Source organism: Azolla caroliniana, unplaced genomic scaffold (assembly GCF_043228905.1).
Source record: "Azolla caroliniana isolate FFs.n. ecotype wild unplaced genomic scaffold, voAzoCaro1.0.p SCAF_8, whole genome shotgun sequence".
Classification (NCBI taxonomy): domain Eukaryota; kingdom Viridiplantae; phylum Streptophyta; class Polypodiopsida; order Salviniales; family Salviniaceae; genus Azolla; species Azolla caroliniana.
In genome coordinates this window covers 793,164-811,303 of record NW_028230443.1, presented here as the reverse complement: position 1 = coordinate 811,303, position 18,140 = coordinate 793,164, and the positions used below count along the sequence as shown (strand labels likewise).

At 37.7% G+C, this 18,140-nt stretch overlaps 3 protein-coding genes across 4 annotated transcripts; 2 read left to right on the top strand and 1 right to left on the bottom strand.

The window, feature by feature from the left end:
- Positions 1-1,268: 1,268 nt before the first annotated feature.
- LOC147860666 (putative polyamine transporter At1g31830) lies at positions 1,269-3,643 on the top strand. The gene is made up of 2 exons (XM_087323613.1): positions 1,269-1,423; positions 1,514-3,643. The coding sequence occupies exon 2, from the start codon at positions 1,749-1,751 to the stop codon at positions 3,213-3,215; it is 1,467 nt and encodes a 488-aa protein (XP_087179739.1). The 5' UTR covers positions 1,269-1,423; positions 1,514-1,748; the 3' UTR covers positions 3,216-3,643.
- A 4,120-nt stretch (positions 3,644-7,763) lies between these two features.
- On the top strand, positions 7,764-11,786 carry LOC147860665 (protein FMP32, mitochondrial-like). 2 transcript variants are annotated; one of them, XM_087323803.1, is made up of 9 exons: positions 7,950-8,309; positions 8,433-8,564; positions 8,735-8,794; positions 9,660-9,736; positions 9,823-9,879; positions 9,979-10,045; positions 10,130-10,193; positions 11,026-11,095; positions 11,193-11,786. In XM_087323803.1, the coding sequence occupies exons 1-8, from the start codon at positions 7,989-7,991 to the stop codon at positions 11,079-11,081; spliced, it is 834 nt and encodes a 277-aa protein (XP_087179929.1). In that variant the 5' UTR covers positions 7,950-7,988; the 3' UTR covers positions 11,082-11,095; positions 11,193-11,786. The 2 variants fall into 2 exon arrangements, 1 of the variants encoding a protein (XP_087179929.1); XR_015530146.1 differs by lacking the exon at positions 11,193-11,786 and having other exon boundaries at positions 7,764-8,309; positions 9,968-10,045.
- A 2,319-nt stretch (positions 11,787-14,105) lies between these two features.
- On the bottom strand, positions 14,106-16,925 carry LOC147860664 (Haloacid dehalogenase-like hydrolase (HAD) superfamily protein). The gene is made up of 4 exons (XM_087323930.1): positions 16,749-16,925; positions 15,495-15,666; positions 14,641-14,757; positions 14,106-14,401 (listed from the first exon to the last, which is right to left on the bottom strand). Exons 1-4 carry the CDS (start codon positions 16,877-16,879, stop codon positions 14,282-14,284), a joined length of 540 nt encoding a protein of 179 aa, XP_087180056.1. The 5' UTR covers positions 16,880-16,925; the 3' UTR covers positions 14,106-14,281.
- Between the last annotated feature and the right edge of the window lie 1,215 nt (positions 16,926-18,140).

Genomic DNA, 18,140 nt, shown 5'->3' with positions numbered 1-18,140 from the left:
TTGGTCAATTATGCAATTAAGAACATGTGTGTGTTCTTTTGGTCGTCTCCAAATGTGCCATGACCAAATCCTCATAAGCTTTTTACAAATTGCTACATACTCTCTTGGGAAAAGTTGGAGCTAGAGAGTTAGGAATTATCATGAATGTACCAAGCCTTTCCATATGTTGAAATCTGTAAGAAAACAACACTTGTTCTGTCCCCTATCTTCAACATTGGTTAGTCTAGGGGTAGAGGGCTTCAAGAGCAAATGTTAAAGGATAATTGACGGGAAGAGGCTGCCCATAAGAGGAACACCACAGGATGACGTGTGACTAAAGTGCACATGCCTCCAACCTACTTAAGTTAAATGCCTCGTTGACCTTGTGATTAGCAAAGTATCCCAAAAAGCGAGGGCTCTAGCCTCAAGGATACTTTAGTTTAAACCCACTTTATATTATGTATATTTGCGTTGTTTCTAGTTCCACGTGATTGGACATTGTCTCTCGTACAAATGTTGACTCCATCTCGTGTATAGGATAGAGACACTTTTATTTGTCTTTCGGGAGGGACTCACGTGGGTTCTTTAACATCAATACTAGAGATGTGTGTAAGATCTACTTACATACTAGTAAGGAGCATTGGCCCTTTGCCAATTAATTTCCAAAATTAATGAAGGAAAGAAGAGGAGGGGCAATTTCGTTAGTTAGTAGGATACTAAGATAGTAAATGAAGATGATGCATATGCATATCATATATGTATGCATACACACATACATACATGCGTGCATACACACATACATACATGCATGCATACACACATACATACATACTTACACACACACATACATACATACACACATAAATACATACATACACACACATACATACATACGCACATACATACATACATACGCACATACATACATGCATACACACACATACATACATACACACACACATACATGCATGCATACACACACACATACATACATACACACACACACACATACATACATACGCACATACATACATGCATACACACATACATACATACATACATACACACATAAATACATACATACACACACACACATACATACATACGCACATACATACAGGCATACATACATACATACATACATACATACACACATAAATACATACATACACACACACATACATACATACATACATACATACACACATAAATACATACATACACACACACATACATACATACGCACATACATACATACATACATACATACATACATACATACAACTCTTTCTTTCATTTTTGCGCTTTTCTTAACTGGGCATGCCAATTTTACCCCCTCCCCTGCTTCCTGTCCTGCTAATCTACCTGTTGCGTGTGGCTGTGAAACCCTACTTCTCTGTCATGGTTCATTGGGTTACTCTCCCTCTCACTCATGCTCTGACTGGTAAGGGTAATTCCATGTTTTGTTTTTGTTTTCCCGGTTCAGATACTCTGTTCTGATATCTTTATTCCTCGTTTTGACTTTCTGGTTCAGATCCTTCATAAAACAAATAGAAAATTTCTATGCGAATGAGGGCCTGATCTGGTAATCAAGTTAGGCAAGGTAACCTGATCGCATAACAGATCGACCATTCCATCCGCCTCACACACACACACACACACACACACACACACACACACACACACACACACACACACACACCTGTGCACATATCTAGTTAGCCAAGGTGAAGAGTTTTCGGCAAAGAGGGGTTATCTCAAAGCTTAGCATGGGTACAATCCCCATGAACACAAGTTCAGATAGTGATGGTGAATATCCGGCCTCTCCAAGCCATAATAAGAAGTCTACATCACCCAAATTATCCCTCCTTCCCCTTGTTTTCCTCATATTCTATGAGGTCTCGGGAGGACCCTTTGGTATTGAAGATTCTGTTCAAGCAGGAGGACCCATGTTAGCGATTATAGGCTTTGCAATTTTCCCATTGGTTTGGAGTATTCCAGAAGCTCTAATCACTGCCGAGATGGGCACGATGTTCCCAGAAAATGGGGGCTATGTTGTGTGGATTTCAGAAGCTTTTGGTCCTTTCTGGGGTTTTCAACAAGGATGGTGGAAATGGCTTAGTGGTGTGATAGACAATGCACTTTACCCTGTTTTGTTTCTTGATTATCTCAAGTTTTTGATACCTGCCGTAGCAGATGGGCCTGTCCGAGTTGCTGCCATAATAATTATCACCAGCGCTCTCACGTATTTGAACTATAGAGGTCTTGCTATTGTTGGATGGGCAGCTGTGGGTCTAGGTGTGTTCTCCCTTCTCCCATTTGGTGTCATGGCTTTACTATCACTACCCCACATTGAGCCAGCAAGGTGGTTTATAGTTGATTGGGCATCTATTAATTGGAATACTTACCTCAACACATTATTTTGGAATCTGAACTATTGGGATTCGGTCAGCACCCTTGTGGGAGAGGTGGATAGCCCACATAAAACATTGCCCAAGGCACTCTTCTTTGCAGTGATACTTGTTGTAGGAAGCTACATGGTTCCTCTCCTGGCAGGTATAGGTGCATTTAATGTGGTTAGAAGTAAATGGAATGATGGATACTTTGCAGACATCGCCGTCTCTGTTGGGGGGGTGTGGTTGGGATGGTGGATGGAAGCTTCTGCAGCTTTGTCTAATATGGGAATGTTTGAGGCAGAGATGAGCAGTGATTCTTTTCAGCTTCTTGGGATGGCCGAAAGAGGAATGTTGCCACAATGTTTTGCAACAAGATCAGTGCACGGGACCCCTACATTAGGCATTATTGCCTCTGCATCTGGGGTGCTTCTTCTTTCATCACTAAGCTTCCAAGAGATTATCGCAGCAGAGAACTATCTTTATTGCTTTGGTATGCTGGTTGAATTCTCAGCATTCATCTGGCTTAGGGTACATCGGCCGGATATACCACGGCCTTATAAGATGCCGCTTGGTACTGTTGGAGTTGTGTTGATGTGTACACCACCTACTATTTTGCTTTTCTTGGTGATGATCTTTGCAACGTGGAAGGTTATCATTATATCTTTTGTTGCAGCATTTTTGGGTTTTGCAGTGTACCCTTCTTTAGGGTTTTTGAAGCGAAAGAACTGGATTCCCTTCAGTACAGATGTGGAATGTGCAGCTATTATAGATGATGAATCAGAGAATACCAAAGTAAATGACGATGCAAATGTCGGCTTGTTGCATCATGAAAAATGTTAATGAGGAGCCTAGAACTGCACAACGTCTGTGATTAGTATTGCATTATGTACTTATAATTCCCCATGTTGATGTGGGAAAGTGTTTCAAGATGATGTTTTCAAACTCTGTTTTGGTCATCATCATCTGATTATGAAACATGTTATGTATGTGAAGCAAGCCACATGAATACAAGGATCCTACTCTTTGTAAGGTTCCTATAGACGTGCTTTGACCCTACAATATTGCTATTTGCAATTGTCTAGGTAGTAAATTTAGGGTTTATTGACATTTCCCCACTGTGCAGTTGGCATATCACAAGTTTGTCACTGGGTAAGCATGTTTCCTACAATACAAACACTATGCAGTCATGTATGTAAACTGGCCTGTTATAAGGCTTTTGAAACAAAGGAATAAGATTCCACTCAATAGAGATTTGGAATTTGCAACTATTTCTTTCATTGGTGAAATTCAGATAAATGGTGGTGCAAATGGCATGTTGGTTGTATAAAGCAAATTGATATTTGTTTGCATGAATATCTGATGAATGTGAACGTAGTAAATCCATGCATGCATTCTGCTATACTACACCTTCACAAACATGTGTTTATAAGTTATAAATTTGTTTAATTTGTAAGCATAGTTCTTGACAAATGCAAAAAAAAATTGCATTTATGTTTGAAGTATTTGTTGAGATTCGGTTGTTTGAAGTCGAAATGGTAATTGGAGCCAGTAGAGAATGCTTTCTTGTTATTGAATGTAAAATTGAAGCATGTAAGGTTAATAAAATGAACGTTATAAAGCATCGGCGATGAGGATTGTTAACCACCTTAATATTACAAATCTGCAATAGCATTTACAACATAGGTTTTAGATGCTAGATGTCAAACTCTTGCCCAAATGATGACCATTTGTAACATGTAAAGCGAGTAGATTTCTTTCATGCTCACTCCTCATCCTTGTTGTCGTGCTTGTGGGGAGATTGGGCATTTGAGTAAGAGAAAATCACAAATAGCTACAATAAAGACATACAACTCATCTCGTAGCCTTGGAGTTGATACAGTGTCAACCATGGGCATTGGAGCTCTTGGATAATTGTCTAACTTTTGAAACTTGCCTCTAGAGTTTTTTCTTTTTTTATTTAAAAAATATCCTGTCATTAGTATAGTCATTTTACAAGATTCAAAGTTCTATGTAATTGGGGGGGGAAACAACCATTTCGGAGGTTGATAATGCCAATAAGGAGTACCACAGTTGGCTGTCATGAATGGAGAAGGTTTCCATATAGTGATAAACTCATGCCGTTGAGCAATCTTAGCATCAGAGTCACCAATAATACCATCCCATTGTCCCTTCAAAGTATGCACTATGTCTAACCAAATATTTGAGACCAATTCGGCCGGTGGTGTTTTCAGTTGTTGGAAAATAAGAGAGCACCTAGTCTTCCAAATATGATATATAGTGGTACTACTCAATATCTCCCATACTGGTTGGACTTCCTTTCGTATTCCTGTAAACTGTAGTGACAACAATGGTACTTTATGTACTCTTCCAAAATTAGTGCAAAATCCATGGTCCATTGATTCGTTATCATAATGAAATACATCACGGACAAGAGATGTCCAAACCACCATACCCCAAGTGAAAACCAACGGGGAGAAATAATTAGCAAAAATTCTAAGGAGACGTTGCCATATCAATTGAGACTCAATACATTCCCATAAGCAATGTTTTTGAGTTTCCATTTGTAAACGACATCGTGCGCAAGTAGACTCTACTCCCATCCTATGCAGCCATGTGCCAACTGGCAAGGCTCGATGTACAAGCAACCACTGTACATGCAATATTTGGTGTGGCTGTTTTCTAGCCCATAACACTACCCAAAAATTTGCCAGGAATTGGGGAGTAATACCTTGTTGATTCCAAAATTGAAAAGCAGCCGGTGTCACATCTCGTATATCTGAAAGCACATGTCTTCCTAACTGTACAGAATATTGGAAAAAATTAAATTTGTTACCCGTAAAAGGGTCTGTCCACTGATAATCCATTGGGTCCCATTCTAATCTGAAAACCGATATTTTAGCCAACACCCACAACTTCCAATGTGCCTTTATTTCCCCAATCATTGGGTCAATGTACCATTTCCGGTCAGCATATCCGATGATTCTTATCTTGTGTTCCATAGCATAAGGGTAATCTATCCTCATTTCCCCAGATTGTGTCAATTGGTTTGCTTCATCCACCTCAAAGGATCAGTAGGTCTTATCATCTGAATATCCTTTAACAGCCAAGAGTACTTCCAATCTTGAAAAGACCCCAACCCATCTTGAAAACTTGCCTCTAGAGTTATACTAGTTCACCCTCAAGAAGTGGACATCAAGCTCCATCTTATTAGGGATAGCCTATAGCCCAATACTAGTACACTTATTATTAGTTGGTGATCATCAAGCCCCTTCCTACTATAGACTTTTCAATCATTGATTCAATTAGTTGGTAAAGTACACAAGGAAGTTGGAATCGTGGTCTTGTACAATGTGAACTTGTTGCCTATACATAATGAAGCAAACAAGATTGGCCTGATGTTGAGCTCCGATTCAAATATTGCACTTCAAGATTAATGGTGACATCCAAATATTTGTGAAACATATCGAGATGATATCGTAGCATTTGCAAATCGCACTCCAACATCTTCATGAAGATTTTTTCAAACCTCAAAAGGCAATAGCCCTATTTTATAATCAAACAAAATTTCACTTCCCGTTTGATTGGTGGGAAAACTTATTCTCATTTCATTGTAGTGTTAAGTTGAAGATGAAGTGTGAAAAGCATTTAAATTTAATTAGACCATGGTTGTGGTAGTAATGATGGTAGCAAGTTTAAATAAAGTTGAAACCATTCCCCATTGTACATATGTTAAAAAAAAGGGAAAAGTACCAGGATACCCCTAGAAGTTCGTCTATTTACCAGAATGCCCCTGGAAGTTCCAAATTTACCAAACTACCCGTATGTCCAAAAAAATACAGTTTATAAAGTAAGTACAAAGGACCCAAAGAATCTCTTAAGTAAAGAAATGTGTGTTTTAAGGGTATTCTAATAAATAGGGCTTGTAGATTTGAGTGTATAATTACTTTATAAAGTGTATTTTTTTGGACATAGGGGTAGTTTGGTAAATTTGGAACTTCTAGGGGCATTCTGGTAAATAGACGAATTTCCAGGGGTATCTTGGTACTTTTCCCTAAAAACAATGATAAGGTGTAGGGGGAAAGTAGTTATTGTGGGAATAAAAGCACATGGTAAAAGGTCTATCGCATGTCTAAGGGAAACAAGAATGATACCTTGAGAAGCTTTTTTCTCCCACATTAGCACCTTTGCTTTATACATAATGTATTGGGAGGAGTCACAAACTTCACACATGTATATGAGCCCGCATCAAAAACTAAAGACGTAAGTAAGCCCAATATTCTAAGTGTTAGTCATGGAGTTCGTAGCTAAAAATTATGAAGATAGAAGAACATAATGCTATTCAATCGTGGACACTGTTACAAAGATGAAATCCGAAGAGCTTAACATCATTTGTTCATGGACAATCTTAGCAAGACGAAAGTTGATAATAGATATCGTAACACATTTGCGAGGCATGGGGTTATAGAATGCTGCCCAACGAGATTGTAGGGCAAGCTTCTCAACTGTACAAATACAAGAGAATTAGATAAACTAATAGAATTAAATGCGAGGGGGGTATGTGTTAGAGATACTATCGCATGACACAACCTCCTCCTGGCAACAACTAGGTGACCTAATGACAACGACCTTCAAAACTTCATAAGGATCGACGATTGATTATTTATTTAGGTAGGCCAACTAGTGCAATGGTGGTAGAGTAGGTCATGAAGGAATGGTCTTTGCTTAGATTGTGATGTGGGGGAAGGAAAGGGATGGAATGGATATCATGTATGATAGATGATAGATAGATGATGTGGTAGCCTGTAGTGTAGTGTAGGTAAGGTAAAGGTAAAAGGTAAAGGTAGGTCCGGCGGCTGTTTTCCTAAACAGCCGCCGGACCTACCTTACCTTACCTACGACATCATCTATCATCTATCATCTATCATTCCATGATGATGATGATGATGATGATGATGATCCATAGTACGTAAAATTCGTGTTCATCTAGCATAACATTCGTTTTCCTACGTTGGAAAACGAATGAGAATGTTATTCAAACATTCTTGTATTTTTTTTCCCATTTTTTTAATGTTTTTTGTTGTTTTTTTTCCCATTTTTAGGCTTATTTACCTCATAATAAATAGTTAATTCAAAAGTATGGTATTTCGCGAATGCGAATGCGAATGCACGTATGGTACGTATGGTTCATACTATCCATCCCATCCCATCCCATCCATGATGATGATGATGTCCCATCCCATCCCATCCCATCCATCCATCCATCCATGATGATGATGATGATGATGATGATGATGGCCCATGCCCATGGGCCATCATCATCAGAAAAAGCCGATGCCTGAGAAATGGAGAGGAGGAGGACTCATATTTGAACGATTCCCCGCAAGATTCTCTCTGCTTCTGCTTCTGCTTCGTTCCACTTCTACGCGGAAGTTGCAGAGACAGTTGAAGGAGGAGGCCTGAAGCTGCAAGGCCTGAAAGCTACACAGGAAGAGACACAGATTGATCCATCCATCGAGATCCATTGATCCATTGATTTGAGATCCATTGATTTGCGATCCATTGATTTGAAAAGATCCATTGATTTGAAAAGATCCATTGATTTGAGATCCATTGATGGGAAGTGGAGGTGCTGTACGCAGCGTGGCAACTAAGCTTTGCCGTCTATCCTCGAACCAGCAGCGTTGTTGTGCTCTATCTCCTTCTCCAGCGCCTCTCCCAGCAGTAGCTAATTCCTCAGATCCCATCCCTCACTTCTCCTTCCTTGCGGCATCGGCTGCTGCGCAGGATCCTAAACTCTTGCCTAGCAGATCTCGATGTACCACTTCATCATCCATCGCTTCTTCCTCTACACATTTCGCATTGACAAGGTGTTTCTCCTCGCAGCTTGCCCCTAACGAAGCAAAAAATGTTGTCTTTGTAGATACTCTAGCTCTGGTATGTTTCTTCCCCTTCTCTTTCCTAAGCACACACACCCTCACATACATGCGATTGTCTGCATGTATACATATGTCTATGTGTAGGGCTTATAGCAAAGCATGTGTTCTGTGTTTGGATTAGGTAAGAAAGCTAGAGTCACACGGATTTACTGCAAACCAAGCTGAGGCCATCACTGCAGTCATCACTGACGTGCTCAATGATTGCTTGGATAGCGTTGGACATTCTTTTGTTTCTAAGTCCGATTTACAAAAGGTATCGTAACTCTGAAACAATGCGGCTTGTAACTCTTCAGATAAATCAGGATACTGTCATGTAGACAATTCTTTATTATTTTTCTCATATTTCCTTTGACGCTGTCATATTTGAAATATTTGTTTTCAGTTGTTTTCTGAAGCTTTTATTCCTTTTGGTTTCTCTAACAGAGTGACATGCTACAAGAAGCTGCCTTGTTGAAGCTGAAGACAGAAGTGGAAAGCTCTGAGGTATTACTTAACTTGGTTAAAATTTTTCACACAGCACTTACCACATCCATTATCAACTAATGATGAAAGTGGGAAGATACTTTGGTTGCTGCCGGTTTTTCAATAGATTACATTCTCTAATCTATCCTCACAATATTGATTGCCAAGGAATAGTGATACATTACTTTTGCAATTATAGAAGCATATATCACCTTCTGATGGTTGCCAACTACTATTGGCATGGTGTAGCCTCAGCTGAATCGTACACTTTCAGGGTGATTCCACTGATTTTGCTTATCTAACAACAAAATTGCATAATCTCTGTGACTGATTTATTAAAGAAGATTCCTTTCCACAGAAGATTGTGTACGACCTTAGAATGCACATTTGAGATCTTAAAAGTGACACTCAGTTGCTCTCTCTAACCGAAAACTTTCTCATTTGTCTGGTGATTTCCTCACATGTGCGAAAGCTGTGTACTAAGTAATGGGATTGATTTCTCTTATTTGAAAGCCAACTTTATTATGCTTCTACGAAAATGTCAACCTAGCACCTTGTCTGCTATGAGGGGAGATCATTTATAATCCATCAAAACTTTATATAAGATACTTCCATCTGAAGTCACGTGCACTAACATTTTATTACCCATGGAGTTGTCCTATGTAAATGACTAATGGAGTCATTCTAGAATATATCAAGAGTTCACGTTTACTGTAGATCATCATTATGGTTGGGAAAGGTCGTGCTTTTCTTATATAGCTAATGTAAGTTGCTGTGTTTTGAAAAGAAAAAGGACATGCTTTATATAGATTGAGCTGGACATGCCAGGCTAATGGTCTCTTTGGCATAGAGGGAGGAAGTAACTATGGCATACATGTGTATTCAGGAAAAAAAGGTTTCTGCAATACAACGTGAGGCTGAGAAGATAAAGGTAGACATCGACAAACTGAAGGCGGAAGTGAGGTGCTTTCCCTTGGTTATTACTAGCTCAAATTTCGTGGGTTTTGGTTCTCTATTGATTAATTGTTAGTTTATGTTTACTACATTAGGTATGAGATGGACAAAATCTCAGCAGGCCAGCGTTTAGACCTGAATTTAGAACGTGGGTAAGGTATTGCTTTTTAGTAAAACTAAATAAATGAAGTTAATTGTTTTCGTTTTATCACTAAATATGTTAAACTGATAATTTTTTAGCTCATTTTTAGGAGAATGCGAGAGGAATTGGCAAAACAAAGTGCTGACACCTCCAATTTGACCAACAAGCTTAACAAGGTCACAATTGATATCAGGATTTTGTGCTTCTGATGGTTTGGTTTGTTTTTTTATCTGAGATTTTTGAGCTATGGTACACCACAGGAAATCCATGCTCTCAAGACACAGTTGGAAGCATCAAAGTATGAGGTTATCAAATATTGTATAGGTGAGTTCTGGCTATAAAATTACGAAGTACCGTTTTCCAGATTCCTCACCCCTAAACTAATGCAATGTAAATACGTTGCAATGTGTTGTTTTTTCTTTCTTCATCGTGATTAAGGACATGACAAGTTCTGTAGTTTCATGTGCATTTTTACATTCGTTTTTAACAGAGCAAGCTGATCCTATTCTTCTGTAATAGGAAAATTTGAACAGGTCAAAAGTTTTAATATAGAAACGTAAGGCATATACATACATAAAATGTCAGTGACCTAGATTCCTATGTTATATGGAGATTTATTAATAAGCCCACTAATCATTTTCTTAAGGGAATGGATCAATTAGGAACTTGTGATCTACTTTCCAACATTGTATTAATCATGGACATGTCATCTTCAAGACTGGGAGATGATTCTTAGTTATGCAAATCCCTTGGCTATAATGGTAAGAAAACCAGTTTTTGCATGGACCTGAAGCTTAATTGGGTAGCAATATGAGACTCTGAAGTTTTCTAGGGACCTATTACCCTGGAGTTGACCTTGGAGATTTATGAGAAGAACATGGTACTACAGTAGGCAGAAAAGTATTGGAATCCCGCATGTCATGCATTTATTATGCTACCAAGTATGGAGTCATCATACACTGTTAGCTGTTAAGTTTCTCTCATTGGTTTTTAAAATATCATTAAAAAAAGAATATTATTTTCATGAATTGCGTTTTGTTTCTGTGGTTTCAGTAGTTAAAGAGTATGCCAAATAATTGGCAATAAGGTTTGTCGAACAAGAATTTCAGAAGGCCATATCCAGTATTTTTAATCATTTTTTCAATTCTTACTGCAGGAACTATTGTGTCAGTGATGGCACTTGGTCTTGGACTACTGCGGATCTTCAAATAAATTCTCCATCTCAGGTAATATATAGTCATAGCAAATTGTGTTAAATCATGTGGTAGTGACAGGTATTTCGTTAATTTTTTTTTAATGCTTGATTTTAATCTGTTGTTTCAGGTCTTGTCTTATGGAAGGCATGCTGTTAACTTGCAATGAGCTGCTCCACTTACACTGAACAATTCATTTCAGAAGATGTGAATTGAACCCAACGTATCAGGAATGCAATTGCTTTGAATAAAATCACCAAATTTGGCTGCTGCAAGCATTTAATGCTGTAGCCAGTGCATTCTTTTGTAAAATGATGATAGGATGCCGATTCTTTTAATAAAAAGGACAGAAATATTAACCGGTAAAGAAAGCTTTGAAGACAAGCTCCCTTCTCATAATTCACATTTGGGCAAGGGAAAGTTTTCATATAACTTGTAATGACACCATGCATTACATAATTACTTTTAAATCCATTTTTTACTCAAGACCTAGCAACTTTTAAATTGGGTACAAACCAAAGCTCTATTATTGTATGTAGAAAAAAGAGGGCTTCTGTAGGGTGGGTCATGTTGATTCAACTCTTTAAGCTCTGACTTTACTATGTAATTGGTTACTTGCGTCGAGGTCTGTAAATTGACTTGGTATAGGTAATTGGCAAAAACTGAAATCTTGGTAATTCTTATGAAAAATTCAATTATCACGACCATTCTGTTTTAATTAAAAGTCACGTGTACTTGCCAGACAGGCATCGTATAATTATGTTATTGCAGCGCTTTGCATGTCCTTATATCAGAAATGACTGGTCACGTGTGCTAATCAAATAGGCAAATAAGCTCATCAAATTAATTTATAAGAACTTTGTGCGCTTTGAGTTGAAGAATTATACCTAATAGGTGTTTTCAACCTGCTGACTATCATACATGATAACGAACTAAAATTAAAAATTGAAACCTTTTGTGCACTAGAGCGTGAAGATTAATGGTGATAAAAATCCAAAATAGATCTGTAAAGACTTCTACCAGAGATAGAAGGTTGACTGCTAGGTATATTCAGCCTGCCCATTATCATAAGCCTATTATCATAAGCAATAACAAATTGATTTATAAAGACTTTTCTCCACTAGAGGTTTAAGATTTACTACTAGGTATATGCAGGTGGCTGATCGTCAAACAAAATAGCAAATCAAGTACTGGCGACTGGTTCGTGCTTGAAAGGATGGTTCTTAGTTATTAAAGTTACAAGCAGAAACTCACCCATATTTTTCAAATAAAATGTATAAATCTGAGATTACAAGTTACAACTAGTGATGATGAAGTATAGATTAATTCCAAAAGTAAACATTTGAGAATTTTGGTTGTTTGCAAGGATTTGGGGAAACCCCCATTCCATCCCTGTTTCAACGCTGCTCAAATAGCTTCAGCTCTAGTCACACTTACATATTTACCAAAATCATTTAAATTTGGAATGCATAAGTGGTTGATTAAAATTGTTGAAACATATTTTGCAACGTTGTACTGTGAAATGGAAGCACATGCAAGTATATCTTCAGAGGCTGCAAAATCTGCAGTCATGACTCATCACTATCACTATCACTAGACTTCATTGTACATGACAAGTTGATTTCTTTCTTCCTTAAAATGCTAAATGCTCCTCCATCCCATGATATGACTTTTGACCACTGCATCCTGACACAACTTTATGTTTCCAATCATGTTAATTTGCAACTATGCATGATTTGCAAGTATTCAACGTAATCAATACACCTATGACATAAAATTAGTCTCTGCGAGGATATAATAGAGTAATATCCACTAGATTAATGGAAGCTGTAGGGAGTTTACAGCAGTGGCCTAGACCCAATTAAAGAATGTGTTATGTATCAGTAGTTTGGGCGAATCCAGTAGCAACTAATTTTGGCTGTCAAAAACGGTGACTCGACTGTAGATTGGAACTTGGGAGCTGGTCACAAAATAATCAGGGAAGAACACTGGATATTATTCATCTAGAACATTATGACTATGGGTTTCACGCATAAGCAGCATATTAACGCTGACAACAGGGCCTGGTTCCCAGGACTGACTCCTGCCGATGGACTATGGCAAAAATGGTCACATATACAAATCTGCGTCCAAAATATAATCCAAATTGTATGGTAGGACCTAGGAACAGGATGAAGTGGGTGCCGCCAGGACTGACTCCTGCAGATGGACTATGGCAAAAATGGTCACATATACAAATCTGCGTCCAAAATATAATCCAAATTGTATGGTAGGACCTAGGAACAGGATGAAGTGGGTGCCCGCAATGTCCCACGCTTCTCCAGTTCTGACCTTTTTGAAGAAAGGGGAAAATTGAGGAATCATGTTCGATCTCAGTAATGATTATAATCATTCCTAATGCCCATGCTTTACTGTCAAGGTTGGGTCTGCATAGGTAGGATGCACAATATCGTCAATTTAAGGTTCCCTAATACTCCAGTTTAAATTAGAATATGAGAGGATAAGCATCCCTTTACTCAACACAAGGTAGTAGATTCTGGAGTTTGGCGCAGTTTCTATAAAGCAAATGAAATGGACCTACTACAAATGATTTCTACATCCTTATGAAAATGTATGTATCATATATAAGCAGGCCTCATGACTAAATTAATGACATCAAGCAAGAACTGCCAGAACTAGAAAAGAATTGATTCAAATTGCATATACCAAAGTATACAAAAGAATGCAATATATTGTGTATATTTCACAATCAATTATATGCACCCAAAAAAGATTCATATCATGCTGCATGCTCATGTGACATGTCCTCTTATCAAGTTTCTTATAAGAGGACGATAACGAAGTTGCACTTGACAGCTGAAAAATTTACCAGATGAAAGATAAGTTTCATAGCACACATATCTATGGAAATTGTGTCACCACATCTATATATTGAATATTTTGGAGTCAGTTAAATGCACACAAAAACATGCATATCTACTGCATGCTCATGTGACATGTTCTCTTATCAAGTCTCTTGTAACAGGACAATGGCAAATTTGCATTTGAGAACCAAATAATTTATTCATAAAAATAATAAATTGCATAATGCAGGTGTATGAGATGAATTTGTCACCAATGGGCATATCTATTAGAATACAACAAAACCAATTATTGATACAATATATTAAATTATCCTTTAATGTTCATTTGTCGAATGAGCAATTTAATGTTTGTAAGTCAGGAGAAAGTTGATGTAGGATTTTCAGTTTTTTTTGCGTAATTTATTAAACCTTCCTTCAATGCTTGGATAGTAACACCCTCATCTACAAGAATGCTGGTTACACCCATTCGAGAAACCTGATCAATTATGTCCACAAAACATTACATGCATAGCACAATGTCAATATCTTACTTGAAAATATATTGATGAATAATGAGTTAATAATGTATGGTAAAAAGCGAAAAGACACAATAAAAATGTCTAGTTATTTTTATAATTAGAAAATACCCTGATGATTTCTAATTAGAAAAAGGGTTTGCAATAAGCTTCCAAAATAAGCTGGAATATTCAAGCATTTAGGATACAGTTAGCATACCGAATCTATATTCCGAAGCTCATCATCGAAGAAAAGCATGGAATTGAAAGGTATGTTTGTCTTTTGTTGAATATTCCTAAAGTGTTCTGTCTTGTGTGTCCAACTAGGAAATATCTCCTGCATCAAGCAAAATAAAAGGGTTTAGGGTTTACCCCTATTTGAAAAAGGGATTGGATATATTCAGTGGGAATCTGGTAATTAGTTTGCAAATGAAGGATACTTAGAAAAACTCTGCTAGGTGAATTTATATTAATATATATCCACTTGTACAAGAGCATTTTAGTCCCGCCCCACTCAATTCCCTCTACTCTTCAGCTTCCATTTTGTGAGTTGGCCTACTTGAAACAGGAATTGAATAGATTTCGTGGGACTCTGGTAATTAGTTTGCAAGTGAAGGATACTTAGAAACACTCTCTAGTCAATTTATATTAATATGTACCCACTTGTTCAACAGCATTTTAGCACCACTCAATTCCTTTTACATTTGACCTTCCATTCAGTGAGTCGGCATAATCTCATATAATACTAGTTAAATAAAGGATGTTCATAAACTCTTTTACATGAATTTATATTCATATGCATCCACTTAATTTTCCTCAACTCTTGACCTTCCATTTAGTGACTCATCATGCTCTCATATAACACTATTAAAGGAAGGATGCTTATAAACACACTTTTTGATGAGCTCATAATAATATATATCCACTTCATTTTCTCTACTCTTGTGTGGGTCAACATGAACTCACATAACCTTCAAAATGATGTTTACTAATTCATACAGCATTTTGTCTTTGTACTGAAGGATGCCAAATACAGAAATAGATTCCATCAATAACAATGTTTTGAAAACTCACCATGTGAAGAAAGAAAGGAGTGAGGGCAAGCTTATTAAGGAACACCCTTGCAATATCTGGAGTGGGAGTTCTTGATGCAACAGCCATTTTCACTTCCTTCTCTTTTAGAGCATTCAAGATGCCCTTAGCTTCCTTATACAGGCGAGGGTTATCATTCCTGGAATGACATTCACTGACAGAAAAAAAGGGAATTGAATTCTCCTCTTTAATTTGAAAGTTTCTACCACACACTGTCCTATTGATTTACACCACTCACAAAAGGGAGATTTGTCTCTTTATCATCTCCATACCATCCACACATGAGTTTCCAAAACCATCACAGTTACCAAACAATAAAACAAAGTTTTTCTTAAGGTTGGCAAGATAATTGGATTAAGACACTATACAAAGGAGGGAATAAAAAATGAGCTCACCAACTATTGCATGATTGTGTTGGGATCTTGTATGGATAAATGTATAGGCAGTGCTACTGAAAATCAACTTAGTAAAAAGTTAAAAATACAAGAAGAGAGATTTGGACATAGAGGTTTCTGATCAATTAACACAACATTATTAATTAACTTGTTTATCAGTGTGTAGTCATGGAGGAAAATCAGCGTAAGACACAACCACTATATTGTTACATTGTAGATCAGAAAAATCACAAAAAGTAAATTATTTCATTAACCTCAATACAACACCCAAAACATGGTTTGCAAATGGCGCAATTGAAGAACATGTGCACGTGAGAACATGAACGCATGTTTTACTTGTCCAGATTGGAATCCCTACAATGCCATGGAGAACAACTATGCATAGATCAAAGTTTGAGTACTATTTCAGCCACAAGATGGTATGTTGATTTAGCAAACCAATGCCTTAAGCCGCTCAGCCATACCTCTGGTTGGGATGGGGGAGAATATATTAACCACTGAGAAATTACTGAGGCTGGCTGGCAGATGTCCGAACTCAAATCCGGAAACCAATGCTTAAGTAAGCAAGAGGTGCCATTACAGTGATGCGCACACAGTCACAGACATTGAAAATAGAAACTTGATTAAGAAACTAGCTTAGTTTTTCATTTAAGCTTTTCCATCTACTTTTCATTTTTATCATTTCAAAAACCTCTACCTACACGACCCAAAAGAGTAGTATGTAATGATTTCTGGTCGCATGGATCATGATAGCTCACCACGGGATGTCCAAAAATCAACAACATCCCTATCTATCTATCTATCCATCTATTTATCTCGAACAAATAGTACTTTGACTTACCAGTAGAAGGGCCACAGCGTGTAATCGAGATCAAAGACAACGAGGCGGGGGAGGAAGGCAGCAGCGTCGAGAAGGCGTAGAGCTTTGGTGGTCACTTGCAGACATTCATCACCATCACGAGAAGACGACATCTTCCCGTGTGTCTGCCTCTGACTTTGGCTTGCAGGAGAAGAAAGAAGTAAGAGAGAGAGGAGGGCATGGCATCTTCACCATATGATTTCCGATACGATGATATACATACATACATACATTATACATACATACATACATACATACATACATACATACATACATTATTACTTATACATATGTATTACAAAAACAATAAAGGAAGAAGGAAATTGTGGAGGGGGGTATTCAAGAGAATAAGAGAAAAGGGTATATTTTGATATTAAAGAAGAAGTATTACATGGGGGGGGGGGGGGGGGGGGGGCATTCCCCTAATTTCCAGAAAATGGCCTCTCTCTTCTTTGTGCACACAAGCGACTTAAATACATAACCATCTAGCTACTCCCAACAATTCTTCCCTTAATTTCTCTAATCTTGACTCTACTCCATAATGCTCTCCCTTGAGGTGAAGAATTTCGTCCTTGAAACTGAAACACTAATACAATGACATAACTCGCTAAATCTGAAAACATAATGAGAAAGAAGAACAATGGCCAAAAGTGTTCTTATCATACCGATACAACAGGAAGTGTCTAAGTCCTTGCCATTGTACCATTAATTATAGCTATGGTACCCGAACAAAAATGCAGGATCCGAAGGAAACAAACTTTCTTCAGAGATCCATGTGGCTTCTGAAAGTGGTCACCCTTTCCACTTAATCAAGAAATTCCTATCTCCATTGCACACTTCTTTTAAGATTGCTTCAGGTTCTTCAACTTCCTCACATAGATTACTCTTCTGACTCCAATGTTTATCTGCCTAAAATCTTCAAGCAAACTTACATAAAACAAACATATCATGCATCGTGATGGAACAAGGTAATTTCAGCTTGTAAGTAAATCCATTAAAACTTTGTAGTACTTCATATGGCATGCACATACGATGGTTAATTTGTGTGAGAGTCATCCCTGTAATGGCCAATGAGCAGCACTAACCAGGACCAAATCGCCTTTGAAAAATTCGATGTGTTGATGTTTTATGGTGGTTGGTTGAACCATTCGTTCCTTTGATTGTTGTAATCCTTGTTGTGCACCCCACATTGTTCCTTGCCAATTTGCAAGAAAAAGGTCAACATCAAGCTCTTTAATTTTATCTCGAATTGCACGAGAGACCAAAGACAATGGTGTAAGAACGTGCTTCCCTATGGCTAGTTCAAAAGGAAAAAAACTCGTGGCAGAATGTTTAGAGGAATTATAACAAAATTCTAGCATATCCATATGATAC